The 22,065-nt window shown below is 32.6% G+C and overlaps 1 protein-coding gene and 1 long non-coding RNA gene across 5 annotated transcripts in view; both read left to right on the forward strand.

The window, feature by feature from the left end:
* Window positions 1-22,065, forward strand: part of LOC111417243 (javelin-like) — a 91,148-nt gene that overhangs the window by 56,162 nt on the left and 12,921 nt on the right. For 2 of the 3 annotated variants that reach the window (XR_011640061.1, XM_071195151.1), the window contains exons 2-3: window positions 15,287-16,336; window positions 21,952-22,050. Coding sequence is in view for 2 of the 3 variants with exons in the window: in XM_071195151.1 (XP_071051252.1) it covers window positions 15,287-16,336; window positions 21,952-22,050 (1,149 nt within the window). In the remaining variant the exon portion in view is untranslated. Of the gene's footprint in view, window positions 1-14,071; window positions 14,405-15,286; window positions 16,337-21,951; window positions 22,051-22,065 lie in introns of those variants that run through there. The other variant, XM_071195152.1, reaches the window with a different exon arrangement.
* Window positions 1,636-3,343, forward strand: LOC139429402 (uncharacterized). Of its 2 annotated transcripts, none has more exons than XR_011640044.1 (3): window positions 1,636-1,913; window positions 1,959-2,442; window positions 2,496-3,343. It is a non-coding gene; the product is annotated as an uncharacterized lncRNA (long non-coding RNA). The 2 variants fall into 2 exon arrangements; XR_011640043.1 differs by having other exon boundaries at window positions 1,970-2,442.

The following is a 22,065-nucleotide window of genomic DNA, read 5'->3' on the forward strand; positions in this document are numbered from 1 at the left end:
CAGATAACACAGTTTTAAAAGATTTAAAAAAATCTATAAAAATCAATTTGCAATCAATAAAATCAATATTGACAATCAATATGCAACTCATATCGTCACACAGGGACATTTTATTCGTTACAAAAAATATTGTACAATACTCATGCGGAAAGGATCTTTCCAGCATTCGCACACAAATGCAGAACTCACTCCCTTCGGTCGTTCGTTCTGCAAACTAGCGTGCTCATGTGAAAAGCAAGCCTTTCCGCATTTGTATCGTAAATAACTATTAAGTCATACTATTAACATTCATTAATGTTATCATTGCAAGTATGCAACCAATATCACAGTATTGATATTGCAATACGCAAATCGTATATTGCAACCAATATCACAGTATTGGTATTGCAATATACGATTTGCGTATTGCAATATCAATACTGTGATATTGGTTGCATACTTGCAATGATGACGTCGGGTACGATAATTAATTAACACACTGTATTTAATGATGCATAAATCAAAGACGATAGTTCTAGTTTTAATTGTTTTTCAGCGCTAGAACACCACACGTAGAACTAGAAACATTCGGATTTAGCAGTCTGTCTCTTAAGGCAGCTAAATCCGAAAGTTTCTAGTTCTAAGTTTAGTAGTTCATCCAGCACTGAATAATAACTAAAACTAGAACTAACACAAGAGCTAGAACTAGAAATATTCGGGTTTAGCCGCACGTCTTTAAAGACGGCTAAACCCGAATGATTCTAGTTCTAGCTCTTGTGTTAGTTATACTTTTACAATTGCATTGTCACTAGAACTAACATTAGAGCTAGAACTAGAAACATTTGGATTTAGCCATACGTCTGTCAAGACCGTCTGCTAAACCGAATGATTCTAGTTGTTGGTCTAGCGTTGCATAACAATTAAAACTAGAACTGTTATTAGAACTGACACAAGACCTAGAACAAGAATCATTCGGGTTTAGCCGTCTTTAGAGATATGCGGCTAACCCCGAATGTTTCTAGTTCTAGGTCTAGTGTTAATTCTAGAGCTGCACTAGCACTATCGCTAGAAGTAACACAAGACCTACAACTGGAATCATTCGACTTTAGCCACACGTCTTTCAAGACGTCTAAACTCGCATATTTATAGTTCTAGGTTTAATGTTAGTTCTAGTTTTTTACTAGCACTGTCACTAGAACTAACACAAGATCTAGAACAAGAATCATTCGGGTTTAGCCGTCTTTAGAGACGTGCAGCTAAACCCAAATGTTTCTAGCTCTAGTGTTAATTCTAGAGTTACACTAGCACTATCGCTAGAAGTAACACAAGACCTAGAACTAGAATCATTCGAGTTTAGCCGCACGTCTCTCAAGACCGCTAAACTTGAATGTTTCTAGTTCTAGGTCTAGTGTTAGTTCTAGTTTTACACTAGCACTATCATTATAACTAACACAAGATCCAGAACTAGAATCATTCGGGTTTAGCCGTCTTGAGAGACGTGCGGCTAAATCCGAATGTTTCTAGTTCTCGGTCTAGTGTTAATTTTAGTATTGCACTATCACTAGAACTAACACAATACCTACAACAAGAATCATTCGGGTTTAGCCTGTGACGCCAAACTTTACTAAACCGATTTTTTTTTTTTTTTTTTTTAACAAAATAAAGAACGATAACAAATTTTTCGACAAGGACAAAACTAGTTTTACCACCCTGATGTACGCGAGTCCTCGACCGGCTCAGTGAAGAAGGGAGGGGTATTTATATGGCGCCACACAGTTAATCCCGCGTACAACACGAACTGTGACGTGGTATGATGGAATATGGTGATATAAACATATAACACAACAAAACATAAACGCTCAACAAAATAGATTTTGAGTTACACACAATATTTATTAAAAAAAAAATTCCGAAGAAAAAAAAAAAATATATAGGTAAGTAAAATAAAGAAAAAAATCAATAACAAAATTATAAATCAGTGAACTTCTAGGTTAAATCAACAAAGAAAACGAAAATTATATTGATGTTTGCGAGTTTTTCAAAACTAAAAGGAATTACTCAAATAAAATAAAAAAAAAATATATCAAGAAAGATGGAAATTAAAAATTAACACGCGTCTGACTCCGTATGGTTGAGCTCAACGTGAAATCGAGAATTAAAAATAAAAAAAATTAACGCCAAAAATAGAATAAAAAAAAATCACTCGCCAAACAAGAATTCACAATAATCAATTCAAATGATATATATAAAAAAAATTGAAGTTCAGATGAAATCTTCTTTCAGAAAAAAAATCAAGGATTTTCTTAAGGAAAATCAAATACAAAAAAAAATATGTTATAGATAAATTCTTCAGTAACCAAAATAATAGTATGTTGTTCTATCTGACCTTTACTCCAAGTCTTGATCACCGGTCCAAACAAAAAAAAAATATCTTCAGCAACAAATTCTGGTGATTCAGGAAAGGTAAGGTTTATTCTTTGTTTCTCTCCAAAAAAAAAGATAGTTATAATCCTTAGGACGTAAAGAAAATTATCCAAGGACACTGGTTCCAGATTATTAAAAAAAAATGTTCCGAAAGAGATGCCAAAGGTTGCTCCCCTCAATAAAACCTGGATATAGAAATAAAACAAATGAAACGTGGAAATATTAGATTTAAGAATTTTTCTGTTAGTAGCATAGTTTTTCTGTTTAAGTAGTTAGAACGATTTTTTTTTTAAAGTAGTTAGTTTCTTTTTTTTTTTTTTTTTTGAAAAGTAGTGAGTAGATTGTTTGTTAAAAAAAATGAAAGAGGAAAAAAAAAAATATAAAAGGGTGGAAGAAAAAGCCAAAAGTATTTAATAAAGACCTTACGAACATGCTTACCTCTGATGTTCGAGGTTTAACCAGAAGACAGAAGAAACTTTAAAGAAATACGTTGAAATCCGGAATCTCCGTACAATTTGGTAAAAGAAAGACACTTTTCCAAAATTTTATTTCGAGTGATGAATCCCACAAAAATGGATTAGAAAAATTTTTCACCCCAAAACCAAAAATGGCGAACCAATCACTTTCTTAAACACTCGAAAACACGTATATTCTGGTAATATAGCAAGAACAGAGAGAGACCGAGAAGAAACTGGAACCGTCTTTTATACCCAAAAATTCGGAAATATCAAAAAAAAAAAATTACGTCTGCGCAAGATCATGTACTTACGACACCCTCTCAAAAGCAAAGGAAGAATTTGTAGTATGATAGGAATTGAAAGGGATTAACAACAGGGATACTCAGAATCTGTTGCTGAAAAAGATAAAAAAAAATAACAAATGTTAATAATAAACAAAATGTAAACAAAGTAAATACAAATAAAAATAATAAATTTCCGAATGTATGCAACTCACAACCTATAACAGATAAACAAGTCACCCACACATAACATAAAAATTTCGGAACGTAACAAGCCGTCTTTAGAGACGTGCGGCTAAACCCGAATGTTTCTAGTTCTAGGTCTAGTGTTAGTTCTAGTTTTACAATAGCACCATCACTAGAACTACAATCATTCGGGTTTAGCCGTCTTGAGAGACGTGTGGCTAAATCCGAATGTTTCTACTCTCGGTTTAGTGTTAGTTCGAATTTTGTACTAGAACTGGACTAAGCGACAAATGAATAATGTTGAGAAAAACGGGATTTTCGTTTTGATCTGTCTAAAAATATAAGACTTCTCAGAATACACAGGCTCAAACTATTGAAAATTGTTTGGTGTCTTTCCATTTCTCTCATGACTGCTATCACAAACACAGAAACCTCTTGGTCACTCGGTTACGTTTTACGATTATATAAGAGTGTTTCTGTAAGTCGTGGCATAAATTTAATCATTAAATACAAAATAATGACGATTCGTGTAAAAATGTTTGAAGAAAATAATCTAGAGTTTGATTTTGTATTTTTAAACTGGTTTTTATTTTATATAGAATGTAAGTCTAACCAGTTTCGGCCCTTGGCCATCTTCAGAGACTCTACAAATTGATTAACATCTCTCATCTTACCCATTTTACAAATAAGTTACTTAATATTTCTTTTTGTTTTGTTAAAAAAGATCACATATCAAAGTCGAAGTCAGATTATTAGTTACTAATTTACAAAATTAAAGTTTGACAAGTTGTAAAATGAAATTAAGGACGAAGTGTTACAAGTTTACAGGTTAAAATTTAAGTACGCTCTTTTTTAACAAAAGAAATATTAAGAAACTTGGGAAAAATTGAAGAATCATCATATGGCTTAAAAATCGACGATTTTTTTTAATCAATGTGAAATGACCCAAAAAATACGTTAGGAAAGTGCGGAAAAGTGACTAACACTAGATTAACTTCGGTTATAAAACTTCTATTACATGATAACTAACTTCAGGTTTAAAATGTCCACCTTAATTTTGACATATTTGTAATGTTCATTAAAAATCCTTTAAAATGAGTACAAACACGACATATTTATCTTCAATATTAATGAAGTTATGGTCAAGTTCCGGTTAAGAATGTCAACGTCAATTTTGACATATTTGTAATCGTCGTGAAAAATCCTTTAAAATGAGTCCAAACATGATACGTTTAATTCCAATATTATTCGAGATATAAACAACTTCCGGTTTGAAATGTCAATGTCATTTTGACATATTCTTAATTTTTATAAAATGTCTTAATATTTGTCACAAAAATAAAAATATAATAAAAAAAAATAAAAAATTAAGGTTGGTATTAATATTTAAAAATTAAATTGCTATCTTCATTGTTGCTAACTTCGGGTTTAATACTTTCTATTCTAACTTTTTTGTTTTTTGAGATAAGTGCGTCATCTTTGGACTCATTTTAAAGGTTTTTTAACGAAGATGACAAATATGTCAAAATTGACGTTGACGTTTCAAACCGGAAGTGATTGTATTTCCATTAATATTAAAATTAAATATTTCGAGTTTGGACTCATTTTAAATGTTAAATATAACCAAAATGAACGATGAATGATCTTTATTTATATTTCAGTGCTATAAAATGTTTCACGCGATAACCTCACCCTTCTTCAGGCACGACTAGAGAAAATAAAAATGAAAAGAAAATTAATTACAGAGACAAATTACCGTCAAAAAAGTTTTCCGTCAATCGAAAAATAATTGAAAAATCTTATACATACGTTTCGTCAGATTGTTTAACGAAAAAGTAAGTCGCCATTTTGTGTTCAATAACCGTTTTCTGATTTTAATAACTTGTTGTTTTTACAGAATTTAGATTAAAGTACGTTAAGTACGTATTATTGGTAATGTTAAGTTCTCTAATGTGACACCAACACAGTCTTTTTCATCATTAAATTTTTTGACGGTAATTTGTCATGCTGGAACTTTGTCTCTGTAATTAATTTTCTTTTCATTTTTATTTTCTCTAGTCGTGCCTGAAGAAGGGTGATCGCCTGAAACATTTTGTAGCACTGCAATATAAATAAAGATCATTCATCGTTTATTTTGGTTATATTTAATAAAATACACGATGAACTTGGAATTCATTTTATCTAAAAATCATTTTAAGTGATTTTTTATGAAGTTGACAAATATGTCAAAATTAAAAGTTGAAAGTTCGAACTTTTTGGTTTTTTGAGATAAATGCGTCAAATTTGGACTCACTTTAAAGGTTATTTTATGAAGATTACGAATATAATAATAAAATTAAAGTTAACATTGACAACTGAAAGTTTTTTCACGACTAAATCCGAATGTTTCTAGTTCTCGTTCTAGTTTTAGTTCAATAAAAATATACAACATAGTAATATCTTATACTAACTAGCGCTACCTACCGATATCGTTTGTAATATGGATAAGATGAGAGATGTTAATCTATTTGTAGAGTCTCTGAAGATGACCAAGGGCCGAAACTTGTTAGACTTAAACTCTATATAAAATAGAAGAAATAAACTTTTAATTTTATACTAACATCTAGAAAATGGCCCGAAATTGTAGGTTCATCTATTTTTTGTATTGTAGAATTTCTTGGTGTATCTAAGTGTCGTATCTAAGTCAGTTCTTAGACGTATGATGCAAATCGGACTTGAAATCGTATAACGTCATTGGCGCTTAGCTTTATCCTTCAAAACAAATAGTATTTTAGGTCTTTCGATATTCTGCATTTTTTCTAAGATAAGTTACACCTTTATCTAGCAGACAGCTTGAAAATCTCTAAAAACAATAAAATGTTGCTTAGTTATGTGATGTATAACACGGTGCAACTATCACTAGAACTAACACAAGACCTAGAACTAGAATCATTCGGGTTTAGCCGTCTTGAGAGACGTGCGGCTAAACCTGAATGTTTCTAGTTCTAGGTCTAGTGTTAGCTCTAGTTTTTTACTAGCACTGTCACTAGAACTAACACAAGACCTAGAACAAGAATCATTCGGGTTTAGCCGTCTTGAGAGACGTGCGGCTAAACCTGAATGTTTCTAGTTCTAGTTTTGCACTAGCACTGTCAAAAATAAAAACTTATCACTCAGTGATATCAGTATCTATTATCACTTTAAATATATAATATACAAATATCCTGCGTGAGAAGGTAATTGAATTTAATATTCTTAGTATTGTACTTTTGAAACTGGTTTTATTATTTATTTAATTAAGTCTTACTAGTTTCGGCCCATGACCATCTTCAGAGACTAATGTCATAAGAGTTAACTAAGATGTCATATTGCAAAGTATTAAGTGTAATTGTAAATATTTTATGAGGTTACGACAAACAACAGATCGACACGTTAAAAAGAACGTTCTGAATCTAAAAAAAAAAATGTCACATTTTTCACAAAACCAGTTTCAAAAGTACAATACTAAGAATATTAAATTTAATTATTAAATTATATTAGATATTTAAAGTGATAATGGATTCTCAATACTCTCCTTTTTTATATTTTACTGTATATATTTTTAAACTTAAATTAGATTGAATTAATAAATCTTTTTTGAGAGAAACTTTTCTTTATAAAATTTTATAGATGCTTAACACTTTCTTTAAAACGTTCTCGGTTTGATCTTTATCTTTTAACATTTTAACGTTCTGGTTGGGATAACGCGGAAAAGTGGTACGAAAGTGGTGGTGTACAGTGCGACCCATAAGAATTATTGGGCAATGTTGCAAAAGTGAGGAGACACGAACTCGAAACGACGACGTCGACGACGGCTTCGTATGGCAATAAATATTTTCTCAACTTCGCGTAGTTACACTTACACTTACATTACGTAGATACATAAAGCGAGGCTTATGTAAGTTTCTTTAACATTTCTCCTATCGATGTATTTCCTACATTACACATACACAAGAAGAAGATGTCGTTAACGGTTTTACATTCTAGTTTGTTAGAATTAATTGTAAAAATTATTTTACAACATTCCGTAATGAATATAAGCAATATTTCAATAATTTAATTCTTGAATATATTTAAAAATCTTTAAACATTTCTGGATGAGTTTGCTAAATAGTTCCAAAGATTTAGAATCTTTACGTATCCTTAAGAACTCTTCAATTAGCGCTGAATATTCTTAAAACCATTTTGGAATCTTCTGAACATTTTTTGACATCTTGTCTTTAGAAATTTTTGAATATCTCTAGAAATTGTTAAAAAATCTTAGAATCGTTAGAAATGCTTCGAAATCCTAGGGAAGTTTTTAAAATCTTTTACAATTTTGAGACCGCCCTTCACAGTCTTGAAAATCCTTGGAATAACTCAAGTTATCTTGAGATATTTCTGAATTAGTTAAATAGTTAGAAATGTTTAGAATCTTTGGAAACTTTTCGCAATTTTAGAAAATCCTTAAAATATGTCGAGCATCTTTAAACATTTTTGGATAGGTTTGCTAAATAGTTCCAAAGTTTTAGAATCCTTGAAAATCTTTACGTATCCTTAGGAACTCCTTAATTGGCGCTGGATATTCTTAAAACCATTTTGGAATCTTCTCAACATTTTTTGACATCTTCACAAATCCTCTACAGGTCTCAAAACATCTTTAGAAATTTTCTGCAAATCTCAAGATATCTTTATAAATTCTTGAATATCTCTAGAAATTCTAAAAATATCTTAGAAATGCTTAGAAATCCCAGAGAAATGTTTAGAGTCTCTTTAAAATCTTGAGCCACCTTTGCAGTCTTGGAAAGTCCTTGAAATAACTTAAAGCGTCTTTAAATATTTCTGAATTAGTTTGATAAATGCTTTTAAAATGTTTGAAAATCTTTGGAAACCCTTCGCAATTTTGGAAAATCCTTAAAATATCTGAGAGCATTTTTAAACATTTCTGGATGAGTTTGCTAAATAGTTCCAGAGTTTTAGAATCCTTAAAAATTTTTGCGTATCCTTAAGAACTCTTCAATTAGCGCTGGATGTTTTTAAAACCATTTTGGAATCTCTCATCATTTTTTGTCATCTTTACAAATCCTCTACAAGTCTCAAAATATCTTTGGAAATCTTCTGCAAATCTCAATACATCTTTAAAATTTTCTTGGGTATCTCTAGAAATTGTTAATACATCTTAGAATTGTCTTGGAAGTCCCAGGAAAATTTTTAGAACCTCTTTAAAACCTTGAGACACCTTTGTAATCTTGGAAAATCATTGGAGGAATATTCTGAACATTTTTTTGACATCTTCACAAATCTTCTACAGGTCTCAAAACATCTTTGGAAATCGTTTGCGAATCTCAAAGAATCTTTCGAAATTTTTAGATATCTCTACGAATTGTTAAAAAATCTTGGAATCATTAGAAATGCTTGGAAATGCTTGAAATCCCAGGGAAACTTTTAGAGTCTCTTTAAAATCTTGAGACACCTTTGCAATCTTGGAATAATAAATTAATCCTTGGAATAGCTCAAAACGTCTTTAAATATTTCTAAATTAGTTTGATAAATACTTTTTGAATCTTTGGAAACTCTTCGCAATTTTGGAAAATCCCTAGAACATCTCAGAGCATCTTTAAACATTTTTGGATGTATAGTTCCAAAGTTTTAGAATCCTTGAAAATCTTTACGTATCCTTAAGAACTCCTCAATTAGCGCTGGACATTCTTAAAACCATTTAGGAATTACCTCAACATTTTTTGACATCTTTACAAATCTTCTACAAGTCTCCAAACATCTTTGGAAATTTTTGAATATCTCTAGAAATTGTTCAAAAATCTTAGAATCGTTAGAAATGCTTGGAAATCCCAACGAAATTTTTAGAATCTCTTTAATATCTTGAGACACCGTTTGCAGTCTTGGAAAATCCTTGGAATAACTCAAAGCATCCTTAAATATTTCTGAATTAGTTTACCAAAGAGTTAAAAATGTGTAGAATCTTTGAAAATCTTTGGAACTCATTACAATTTTGGAAAATCCCTAGAATGTCTCAGAGCATCTTTCAACATTTCTGTGTGGGTTTGCTAAATAGTTCTAAAGTTTTAGAAGCCTTGAAAATCTTTACATATCTCTCATCATTTTTTGTTATCTTCTACAAGTCTCCAAACATCTTTGGAAATCTTCTGCAAATCTTAAGACATCTTAAGAAAATTGAAAGAGTTATCCATGTTGCAAGATTAATAATCAAATAAAAACCATGTAAAAACTTCTAACTTGCATTTATTTATATAAAGTCGTACTAGTTTCGGGTTACCCCGTCATCAGCAACAAAATCTTTAGAAAAGTTTGAATATCTCTAGAAATTGTTAAAAAATCTTAGAATCCCTGGAAATCCCAGGAAAATTTTTAAAATCTCTTTAAAATCTTGAGATACTCTTTGCAGTCTTGGAAAATCTTTGGAATAACTCAAAGCGTCTTTAAATATTTCTGAATTAGTTTGATAAATACTATTAAAATGTTTGAAAATCTTTGGAAACCCTTCGCAATTTTGGAAAATCCTTAAAATACCTCAGAGCATTTTTAAATATTTCTTAAAACTATTTTGGAATCTTCTCAACATTTTTTGACATCTTTACAAATCCTCTACCAGTTTCAAAACATCTTTGGAAATCTTCTGCAAATCTCAAGACATCTTTAGAAATTTTTTGAGTATCTCTAGAAATTGTAAAAACATCTTAAAATCGTCTTGAAAGTCCCAGCAAAATTTTTAGAATCTCTTTAAAATCTTGACACACATTTGCAGTCTTGGAAAATCTTTGGAGTAACTCAAAGCGTCTTTAAATATTTCTGAATTAGTTTGATAAATACTATTAAAATGTTTTAAAATCTTTGGAAACCCTTCGCAATTTTGGAAAATCCTTAAAATACCTCAGAGCATTTTTAAATTTTTCTTAAACCTATTTTGGAATCTTCTCAACATTTTTTGACATCTTTACAAATCCTCTACCAGTTTCAAAACATCTTTGGAAATCTTCTGCAAATCTCAAGACATCTTTAGAAATTTTTTGAGTATCTCTAGAAATTGTAAAAACATCTTAAAATCGTCTTGAAAGTCCCAGCAAAATTTTTAGAATCTCTTTAAAATCTTGACACACATTTGCAGTCTTGGAAAATCTTTGGAGTAACTCAAAGCGTCTTTAAATATTTCTGAATTAGTTTGATAAATACTTTTAAATACTTTGAAAATCTTTGGAAACCCATCGCAATTTTGGAAAATCCTTAAAATATCCCAGAGTATTTTTAAACATTTCTGGATGACTTCGCTAAATAGTTCCAAAGTTTTAGAATCCTTGAAAATCTTTACGTATCCTTAAGAACTCCTCAATTAGCGCTGGATATTCTTAAAACCATTTTGGAATCTCTCATCATTTTTTGAAATCTTTACAAATCCTCTACAAGTCTCAAAACATCTTTGAAGATCTTCTGCAAATCTCAAGACTTCTTTAGAAATTTTGAGTATCTCTAGAAATTGTTAAAAAAATCTTAGAATCGTTAGAAATGCTTGGAAATCCTAAGGAAATTTTTAGAATCTCTTCAAAATCTTGAGACATCTTTGCAGTAATCATTTCAACATTTCTTGACATCTTCAAAAATCCTCTACAAGTCTTAAAACATCTTTGAAAATCTTCTACAAATCTCAAGACATCTTTAGAAATTTTTGAATATCTCTAAAAATTGTTATAAAAATCTTAGAATCGTTAGAAATGCTTAAAAATTCTAGAGAAGTTTTTAGAATCTCTTTAAAATCTGGAAACACCTTTGCAGTCTTGGAAAATCCTTGGAGTAACTCAAAGCGTCTTTAAGTATTTCTGAATTAGTTTGATAATTACCTTTAAAAACTTAAAACATCTTTGGAAACCCTTCGCAATTTTTGAAAATCCTTAGAATATCTCAGAACATCTTTAAACATTTCTAGGTGAGTTTGTTAAATAGTTCCAAAGTTTTAGAATCCTTGGAAATCTTTACATATCATTAGGAATTCCCCAATTAGCCAATTATATACTTAAAACCATTTTGAAATCTTCTCAACATTATTTGACATCTTTAAAAATCCTCTACAAGTCTCAAAACATCTTTAGAAATCCTCCGCAAATCTCAAGACATCTTTATAAATGCTTAAATATCTCTAAAAATTGTTAAAAAATCTTAGAATCGTTAAAAACGATTGGAAATCCCAGGGAAATTTTTAGAGTCTTTTTAAAATCTTGAGACACCTTTGCAGTCTTGGAAAATCCTTGGAATAACTCAAAGCATCCTTAAATATTTTTAAATTAGTTTACTAAATAGTTAGAAATGCATAAAATCTTTGAAAATCTTTGGAACTCATCGCAATTTTGGAAAATCCCTGGAACGTCTCAGAGCATCTTTCAACATTTCTAGGTGGGTTTGCTAAGTAGTTCCAAAGTTTTAGAGGTCTTGAAAAAATCTTTACATATCCTTTAAGGATATGTAAACTTTTCAATTAGCGCTAGATATTCTTAAAACCATTTTGGAACGTTCTGAACATTTTTTGACATCTTCACAAATCCTCTACAGGTCTCAAAAAGTCTTTGGAAATATTTTGCGAATCGCAAGACATCTTTCGAAATTTTTTACTATCTCTAGGAATTGTTAAAAAATCGTAAAATCGTTAGAAATGCTTGGAAATCTCAGGGAAATTTTTAGAGTCTCTTTAAAATCTTGAGACACCTTTGCAGTCTTGGAAAATCCTTGGAATAACTCAAAGCATCCTTAAATATTTTTAAATTACTTTACTAAATAGTTAGAAATGCATAAAATCTTTGAAAATCTTTGGAACTCATCGCAATTTTGGAAAATCCCTGGAACCTCTCAGAGCATCTTTCAACATTTCTAGGTGGGTTTGCTAAGTAGTTCCAAAGTTTTAGAAGTCTTGAAAAAATCTTTACATATCCTTTAAGGATATGTAAACTTTTCAATTAGCGCTGGATATTCTTAAAACCATTTTCGAACGTTCTGAACATTTTTTGACATCTTCACAAATCCTCTACAGGTCTCAAAAAGTCTTTGGAAATATTTTGCGAATCGCAAGACATCTTTCGAAATTTTTTACTATCTCTAGGAATTGTTAAAAAATCGTAAAATCGTTAGAAATGCTTGGAAATCTCAGGGAAATTTTTAGAGTCTCTTTAAAATCTTGAGACACCTTTGCAGTCTTGGAAAATCCTTGGAATAACTCAAAGCATCCTTAAATATTTTTAAATTACTTTACTAAATAGTTAGAAATGCATAAAATCTTTGAAAATCTTTGGAACTCATCGCAATTTTGGAAAATCCCTGGAACGTCTCAGAGCATCTTTCAACATTTCTAGGTGGGTTTGCTAAGTAGTTCCAAAGTTTTAGAAGTCTTGAAAAAATCTTTACATATCCTTGAAGGATATGTAAACTCTTCAATTAGCGCTGGATATTCTTAAAACCATGTTGGAATATTCTGAACATTTTTTGACATCTTCACAAATCCTCTACAGGTCTCAAAACGTCTTTGGAAATTTTTTTTCGAATCTCAAGACATCTTTCGAAATTTTTTAATATCTCTAGGAATTGTTAAAAAATGTTAGAATCGTTAGAAATGCTTGGAAATCCCAGGGAAATTTTTAGTCTCTTTAAAATCTTGAGACACCTTTGCAGTCTTGGAAAATCCTTGGAATAACTCAAAGCATCCTTAAATATTTTTAAATTACTTTACTAAATAATTAGAAATGTATAGAATCTTTGAAAATTTTTGGAACTCATCGCAATTTTGGAAAATCCTTAGAATGTCTCAGAGCATCTTTCAACATTTCTAGGTGGGTTTGCTAAATAGTTCCAAAGTTTTAGAAGTCTTGAAAAAATCTTTACATATCCTTAAAAACTCTTCAATTAGCGCTGGATATTCTTAAAACCATTTTGGAATATTCTGAACATTTTTTGACATCTTCACAAATCCTCTACAGGTCTCAAAACGTCTTTGGAAATCTTTTGCGAATCTCAAGACATCTTTCGAAATTTTTTAATATCTCTAGGAATTGTTAAAAAATCTTAGAATCGTTAGAAATGCTTGGAAATCTCAGGGAAATTTTTAGAGTCTCTTTAAGATCTTGAGACACCTTTGCTGTCTTGGAAAGACAGCAAAGATCTTTGGAAATCTTTACGTATCCTTAGGAACTCGTCAATTAGCGGTGGATATTCTTAAAATCATTTTGGAATATTCTCAATATTTTTTGACATCTCTACAAGTCTCAAAACATCTTTGGAAATCTTTTCCAAATCTTAAGACATCTTTAGAAATTTTTGAATATTTCTAGAAATTCTTAAAAAAACATAGAATATCTGGATCTTCTGGATTTTTTTGCTAAATAGTTATGCCTGGATATAAATGCCTAGATATCTTTTTGAATAAAATTTGACATTGACGTTTCCGTATATTTTTAGAATAAGATTATGTTTTATTCAACTCAAATAATATTTATCATCAAACACAATAAATAAATCGCAATAATCTTATTTATTTAAAAAGTATATCTAAAAAGATAATCTTATCATAAATAATCCTTCTAAGTTAAACTCACAATTCCCATAGAATAGGCTCCAATAATTCCCTTCAATCTTCTTATTGTTTATTTTCCTCCCCCACCGTTAAACAAACAACATTTCTTATCCCCACCGTTTTCAAAGCTGCCTCGATTTTGTTGTTGACCGCTCAGATTTAGTCACGTCGCGATGCTCGAACGGTAAACGTCGCGTTCAAACCGTACTTAATTCTTTTTCAATAGAAGAGAGAGACACTAACAACAAAAAAACGGAACATGCGTGCAAATTACGGTTTAAATTTATCGGTCCATTGTGTTTGTGTTGTTGGTGTTGTGTAACGTTTTCTAAAGAATCACATTTTTTACTCTTTAAACAAGTGCAAAGTTTTGAAATGTAATCTGAGATGATTTTAAACGCGATAAGAAAGAAAACGATAACGAGAAACGGAGAACAAAATGTTATTTTGAAAGGGGTTTCAAATAACCAAAAAACAATACAATGTTGATGATGGTAATTAAAACTTTGTAATCATAATTTAGATAAGATAAAAATAAATACTTTTATTTAATGATAAGATTTAATTTTAAAGAGAAAATTTATGAATCACCCGATGGAAAATTTGTTGGAAATCGGCACAAATTTTGGTCTATTTTTTTTTCAACGAAAATAAATCGTCGATTCATTGTTAAACATTGGGAAGGTTAAATGACGTACATTCAACCTGAAGTTTATTTTTAGTGAAATAAAAAAATTATTCTTTTGAAGGTTATCCGATTCGTTACGACTCGCTTTTTTGCAAATAACTAAATTGAAGTTTTAATTAAAATTAGAAATTAATAAAAAACGATTTTAAATCACGTTTTCGAACCGAAAGAAATTGAAATCAAATTACTAACATAACCTTGTTCTTTGACGTTTTGATATAACCTCATTTTTTGACGTTTTGACGTAACATTATTTTTTGACGTTTTGATATAACCTCAAATATTAAATTATCAAGTTTAAATCGATGTTCGGTTTTCTAATCTATTTTTAATTCGAAATAAGTTAACAAACCCACGTTTTTCCGTCGTATATGGTCTCAGATTCTAAAAATAGCTCGAACGTGTTCATATGCTAAGTAAGTGAAGTGAGGTGAAGCTTCGAGTGCATTGCTACATTCCCATCAAGGACGACTTCTTTATGTAGTCGTTAGTTTTTATTTAATTAATTATTAAAAAGAATAAATTAAAATAAATTTAGGGGAATATTGATTTAAAAAAAAATTAAGTTGGTAGTAACTAATTTATGTCATTATCTTTAATCGACAATGTAAACAAAACATTACTTAACCTAACTTTTTTAACTTAAATAATTTTAATCGTTTTAACACATTTTTCATTTTATTTCTAGGGCGTTGAATCTTCCCAAGTAATGGATTGTCTCCAATTACGCCAATCAGCTCCGTTTCATTACTTAATCAGCGAACAAGCAAAATCCTTAGTTGCTTTACAAGAGCTTCAACATGAAGTTGGGGCTTTATTGGAGTTCCGCGATTTGGTTATCGAAACATTTCCAAATTTACGCAGCAAAATGGGATCATCAACACCAACCACCATGACAACAACTCACTCATCCTCGTCATCAAACATCCCGGTAGCCGTACGAAGAGATTGGGAACCCGGAGTTCGCGTCCGCAGAAAATTAAACACCAGTAAAGAGGAGCGTTCGAAAAAAACCGAATCCACCATTCAAGATTCGGGTTTTAGTACCGAAACGTCAAGTAAAGAAACGCATAGCTCTTCCGCTATGACGACCACAGCGATGAACGTTGAAAGTGAAGATGAATTATGGAACTTATTGGATGTGATTCATCGGAAAGGGACGAGATTAAAAAACGAAGTTGAAGCTTTACAAGGAGCGTTACAAAACAATTTACCGGCTCAACAACAACAACAGGAAGAACCAAACTTTCAAAGGACATTATTTCACGCTTCTTCCGCCGACGATATTCGTCAATTAAAACGCGAAAGGGATTTGTTATTGGATAGGGTAGCCGAAATGGAAGCGGAAGTGATCGCCGCATCTCGGTTACAAGAAGATTTCGAAAATTTGCTAGCTACTAAACACGATTTAGAGAAACAGTTAAAAGCGGTGTGTTCTCAAAGGGGCGAAATTAATTCGCGAATACGCGATATGCATTTAGAATTTGTGGGGAAACCGTCGCCGGAAAAACAAAACAGAATGTCTCGCAGAGACGTTACTAGTCATCAAAGGACTACTACGAATGTGATTGGGTTTAATAATGGTGATTTTAATGACAATGATAGTGATAAAAAGGAGGATTTGAGTGATTTACCAAAAGTTTTGGTGCCTGATCGACGGAAATTTGAAGCCATTTTAATGGAACATGATCCGTTGGTTTTACAAAAGTGTTTATTGACAAGTACAGTGGAAAATCAGGTAAGACAGGTTTGGAATAATATTGTTTCTTTAGCTTCAGTTGTTCCGGATTAATTAATATATACAATTAAGGCGGTGTTTATTGATTTATGTAATTTTGATAAATTCTTTGGAAATGACACAATGAATCAAAACACGTGTTATAAAACGTGTTATTATATTACACATACAAATTTCAAAAGGTTTACACTGCTTATCAAGTTTGTAAAAACGATAAGATTTTAACATTGGTAACAGATGATATTGAAAGCTATTTCTAGCGATTTGAACCAATTAGGAAGTGTTATAGTAAGAGATTTATTTATTTATTTACACACACGGGGGTAGCAACAGAACACAGTCCCATATAAAAGCTACTCCACTATAATACATTTTATATACAATAAAATGTATGAACACAAAATTGAAAATCGATCAAATTAATTAATTAATGGCCTTAAGCATATGTGATCAAATCAATTCAAGGCAGAACTCAGCCGCTGCAACAAGATAATGTACTTTAAAATCACACAACTGGTAGGGCGAGCACGGCATTACGAATAATTTGTTTGAAGTTGTGCGGCGTGACGACGAATATGTCCAACCCAAGACGGTCCACTATCCTCTCCATGCGAAGTATTGGGGAATTTGTATACGAATTTGTCCAGGCAGTCGGCGCATAGAACAAAAACTCATAGCGTAGTCGACGACATGCAGATCAATGCGTTAAAGAAGATAGAAAGAATCACAGTAACCTCTGACCAACCTCCGCTGCTGAACATTTGACAGGCAGATTGGTAATCTGTATGAGGATGCCGGAATTTATACGAAAGATACTTCAGAAACCTTATCTGAATCCTCTTTATTCTGTTAATGTATGCGTCGTACTGAGGATTCCAAGCTGTACTGACGAACGATAAAATAGGGCAGCAAAACGATTCAGAAGAGCGCATTACAAATCCCAGCATCCTGTTAGCTCTGGCCACCACTGAGTCAACGTGTTGATCAAACAGTAGTTTGCTATCTAAAGTACTGCATACAAGCAAATACATAGGACGGACATGGGAAATGGACAACATAATGATGCCTTCTTGTTCGTAATTTCATTAGTTCCGCTGCAATTAAAACGTAATGGAGCAATAAAATGAGAAAATCAACGCCCTTCGTCAACACGCTATTCTCGCCCAATAAAGTTATTGTTTCAGAAAGAAGTTAGTAAAGTGGAAACAGAAATAAAAGTTCTCTCAGACACATATTACCTATGAAGACATGTTTGTGGATCACAAAATGGTGATGACAATGATTGACGGAAAGGTCTGTAGTTATTGCACAAGAGTCATTTCAAAAGTGTTATATCTGTGGTGCAATATCTAAAGAAATAGTTGATGAAGGGACATTCGTTTCTGGGTTAACAAGTCTTCATGCGTGAATAAAGCGGCCCATATACGATGACTCTTGTAGCGTCGTGTCGCACTTCCTTAACCGCTATCGACGGACGTACTAATACTACTCGCAGAAGACTAAATACTTCCTATAAAGGACCGAGAATTCCTTGCGGAAGACAAATACTACCTATACAACACTAGAAACTGCTTAAAAAGCTAGATATTGTCTATAGAAACCTAAGTATTACTACCAATAGACTACAAATTGGTTGCAGAATACCAATACTACTTGTAGAAGACTAAATACTGTCGGCAGAAGACTAAAAACTTCTTGCGGAAGACAAATACTACCTATACAATACTAGAAACTGTTTGCAGAAGATAGATATTGTCTATGGAAGGCTAGGTACTACTACCAATAGCCAAGGAATTGGTTCCAGAATACCAATACTGCTTGCAGAAGACTAAATACTTCCTATAGAGGACCAAAAATTCCTTGCGGAAGACAAATACTACCTATACAATACTAGAAACTGCTTAAAAGGATAGATATTGTTTATACAAGGCTAGGTACTGCTACCAATAGACTACAAATTAGTTCCAGAGTACTAATACTGCTTGTAGAAGATTAAATATTGCTGGCAGAAAGCTAAATACTGCTAGACAATTCTACAAGGTCATTTATGGCGGTAGTTTTTATGTTTCTGTCGCAATCCCAAACACGTTGACTCTTGCAAGGTGCCGGAGCCTGCCACGGTCTTGAATCCGTCGCCGTCGCATGAGTCCTGAAGCTTCCCTACACACGATGCTTCATGCGGCTCAACTCTTGGCGTCACTACATGCGACGCCACAAAATTCGTCGTGTATAGGCCGCTTAAGATGCTTCGAATGTCTGCTGCACATTGTCTACAGACTTGAAGTTCAAACCTGACAAGCGAAAAAGATTAATTCAAGATCACTTTCGCAAGGAAATGGGCCTACTTGTGGATATTGCCAAACCAGGTTAAGGAACAAGCAATGAGGGCAACACTGCTCGAAAATTTTGTTCTAATCCAACGCTATAAAGTACGATCACAGGAGTAAATGAGGAACTAATTAAACGGTTTTCAGTTTTATTAAAGGCAATTGCGAGTGGATGATTCGAAATAAATTTAGAAATATTTGAATAATATGCTACAGACATTGCTAAGGTGTATGTTCAATTATATAGTTGGTATTACATGCCGGCAAGTGTTCATAAGCTGTTAATTCATGGAACGAACATTGTTAAATCTGGTTTTCTTCCTATTTGCAGTTTTCTGAAGAAGCGCGCTACAAGGATTGTCGAAGGTTTCGTAGGGATCACTCTGTGGCTTCCAGGTCACAGAGACATTGAGGGCAATGAGAAGGAATACAACAGAACATACTGTGTAATTGCGTTACCAGAGGCTGTCTAAGACACAAAATTTTCGGTAAAGCTCTGTTGACACATACCGACATAAAGGAACATGACTTTGGAGCAATACCAAGGTTCATAGCTACAATAGATCTCAGCTAGGCAGCAATAATAATAATAATATGCACTTTGGAACTATTTGGATAAATTAGAAGGCCAAATTTGAAGAGGAGGAAGAACTTCTTTTGGCGGTATAGCCTAAATCGGGTTTCAGTTTCCATTTCTTCTTATTTAAAGGTGATCTAATAGTCGCCTATGCCTCATTGGTTTAGGGGCCAAACACAAATCACAACAACAGTTGGCACAAATCCAGCAGTTAGCATGTCTTAATACCGGCATATTTACAGTGGAACCTCGGATAACAAGCATAATTCGTTTCAGAATCTTACTCGTAATGCGAAATACTCGTTAAGCGAAACAATGTTTCCTATACATATAAATTAATGTAAAACCTGATAAACGTTTATTTAAAGAAATATCTATCTACTTATACGTACATTGTTAACAAACGAAATCATCTTTATCTTTTCTTCTGTACCGTACTGAAAAAACCTGGAATGTGATTCAATCATGTAGTTTATTATTTATAAATTTATGACACATACCTAATCCCTTTTTACTAGAAAGAACATCCAGTGATGTTTGCTTTCGTCGGCGCTTCAAAATTTGTTCAAAAAGAACTCTTGATTATGCTCTCCCACAAGTTCATCAATATCATTGCTATTTACCTCCAGTCCAATTGTATTGGTTAAAGATACAATCTCGTTGACTAGAGGCTCTACATCTAGTGTGTCAACCTTCTCAGAATGACATTCAATAACGCTCTCCGGCCAAAGTTTTTTCCAGGCTGAAATGAGGTTCCTTTTAGTGACCCCTTCCCACGCCTTACCAATTATTTTGAGGCAGGCAACGATATGGAAGTGATATTTCCAGAACTCTCTGAGAGTGAGGTTTGTCGCTTCAGTGACCTCAAAACAACGTTCGAAGAGTGTTTTAATGTAAAGTTTTTTGAAATTGGAAATAACCTGCTGGTCCATAGGCTGAAGTAACGGAGTGGTATTGGGAGGCAGAAAAAGGATTTTGATGAAATTAAATTCTACAAGGAGCTCGTTTTGTAGGCTTGGAGGATGAGCAGGTGCGTTGTCCATTACAAGTAAGGCTTGGAGTGGCAAATTCATCTCTAACAAATATTTTTTCAAAGAAGAACCAAACACTTCATAGTCAGTGAAAATATCGCGTGTCACCTCTTTTGGATTTTAAATTTTTTGAAGGCTTATGGAGTTTCTGCGTGGTTTAATTTTTAAATCGCCACTTGCATTAGCACAAAATAGCAGCGTGAGCCGGTCTTTCATTGGCTTGTGGCCCGGCAATGCATTTTCTTCTACGAAGCAATACAATGCAATGAAGAGACCCGTGTCATCGCAATTAAATACTTGTTGTGGGAGATAGCCTTTAGCATCTACAAGCCTTTTGAAGTCATCGATGAAAATTTCGGCAGCCTTTGTGTCAGAACTTGCAGCTTCACCTCACAACGCCGTGGATGCCGGTTCTTTTTTTCGAACCATCCACGACTAGCTTTAAATACTATTTCTTCAGCCGTTGATGATCCTGGCGTCTTCCTAACGAGGTCGGCAAAAATAGCTTTTGCCTTTTCACAAATGGTGCTTTCGTTAAATGTTTCACGTTGTAATTGATTTTCATTTATCCAAATGAGAAGCAGCCTTTCAGCATCATTGAGAATTCGTAACCGTTGGATAAAATTTCTTAACACTCCCTTTGATGCATCCACCTCTGTAATCTTATCCTTGTTCTTGAGGAGTGGAAATCGTTGATGTGCAGCGATTGTACGTGCGAGCTAGATCAGACACACTCACACCTTGTTCACGCTTTTTAATGATTTCCTGCTTCGTTTCTAGGGTTATTTTTCTTCTTTTGTACATACACTGTGTTAATTAATTATCGTACCCGACGTCATCATTGCAAGTATGCAACCAAATACGCAAATCGCGTATTGCAATACCATTACTGTGAGATTGGTTGCATACTTGCAATAATGATGTCGGGTACGATAATTAATTAACACACTGTAGTTGGTTTCTTATGGCTTATTTGTCGGGGATATTATGAATAGTTATTAAACCGAATATCTAAACAAAATCGTCACTAACACATTAACGTAGTGAGTGGTAAACACACAAACAAAGCACAACCGAGTGACGAGAATAAGGGACTTCGCCTAAGCGTGTGTCACTCGTTATGCGAAATGCTCGTTATGAGAGGTACTCGTTAAGCAAGGTTCCACTGTATTGATAAAAGATGAACAGCGCTCATCTGATTGGTTAACGAAATCAAACCTCTGGTGGCTTTAATCCTAGATAAAATTCTGATGTACAAAATTGAAAAAGTTGAATCTACAAACTTGTGCAATGTAAAATACGCAATGATTGAAAATGAATCATAAGAAGTGCGTGATTTCAGTAGTTTTTTTAACTAATATTTGAATGTTTAATACCCGCATGTCTGTCAGAATACCAGCATCATCGCTGCGACGTAACGATAGCAACGCTCCACATAAACTTTTCCCAGACAGCTTTATTTTCTGTAATATTAACCAGCAATACTTTATATTTTGATCATGTCATTCCATGTCATTTTAAAAACACACAACATTCCAATATTTGTATTAAATTTACAAAAAATAATCATTTAATACAAGGCCAATATTAAAGCAATTAAAACAATTAGGATAATATTAATGATATTGTACGATTAATCTTAAAGAAAAAAGTTTTAATTTGTTTGTTTTATTATTTTAGGTTCTTCAATGCAAACTAGAAACGGCCACCAAAAAAGAAATCGGTTTAGTTGGCGAATTAGATCGAACGCGCGAAGAAAACGAAGATTTAAAATTCCAGGTAAGCTAAAAATAT

This window comes from Onthophagus taurus, chromosome 3 (genome assembly GCF_036711975.1).
Source record: "Onthophagus taurus isolate NC chromosome 3, IU_Otau_3.0, whole genome shotgun sequence".
NCBI lineage: Eukaryota > Metazoa > Arthropoda > Insecta > Coleoptera > Scarabaeidae > Onthophagus > Onthophagus taurus.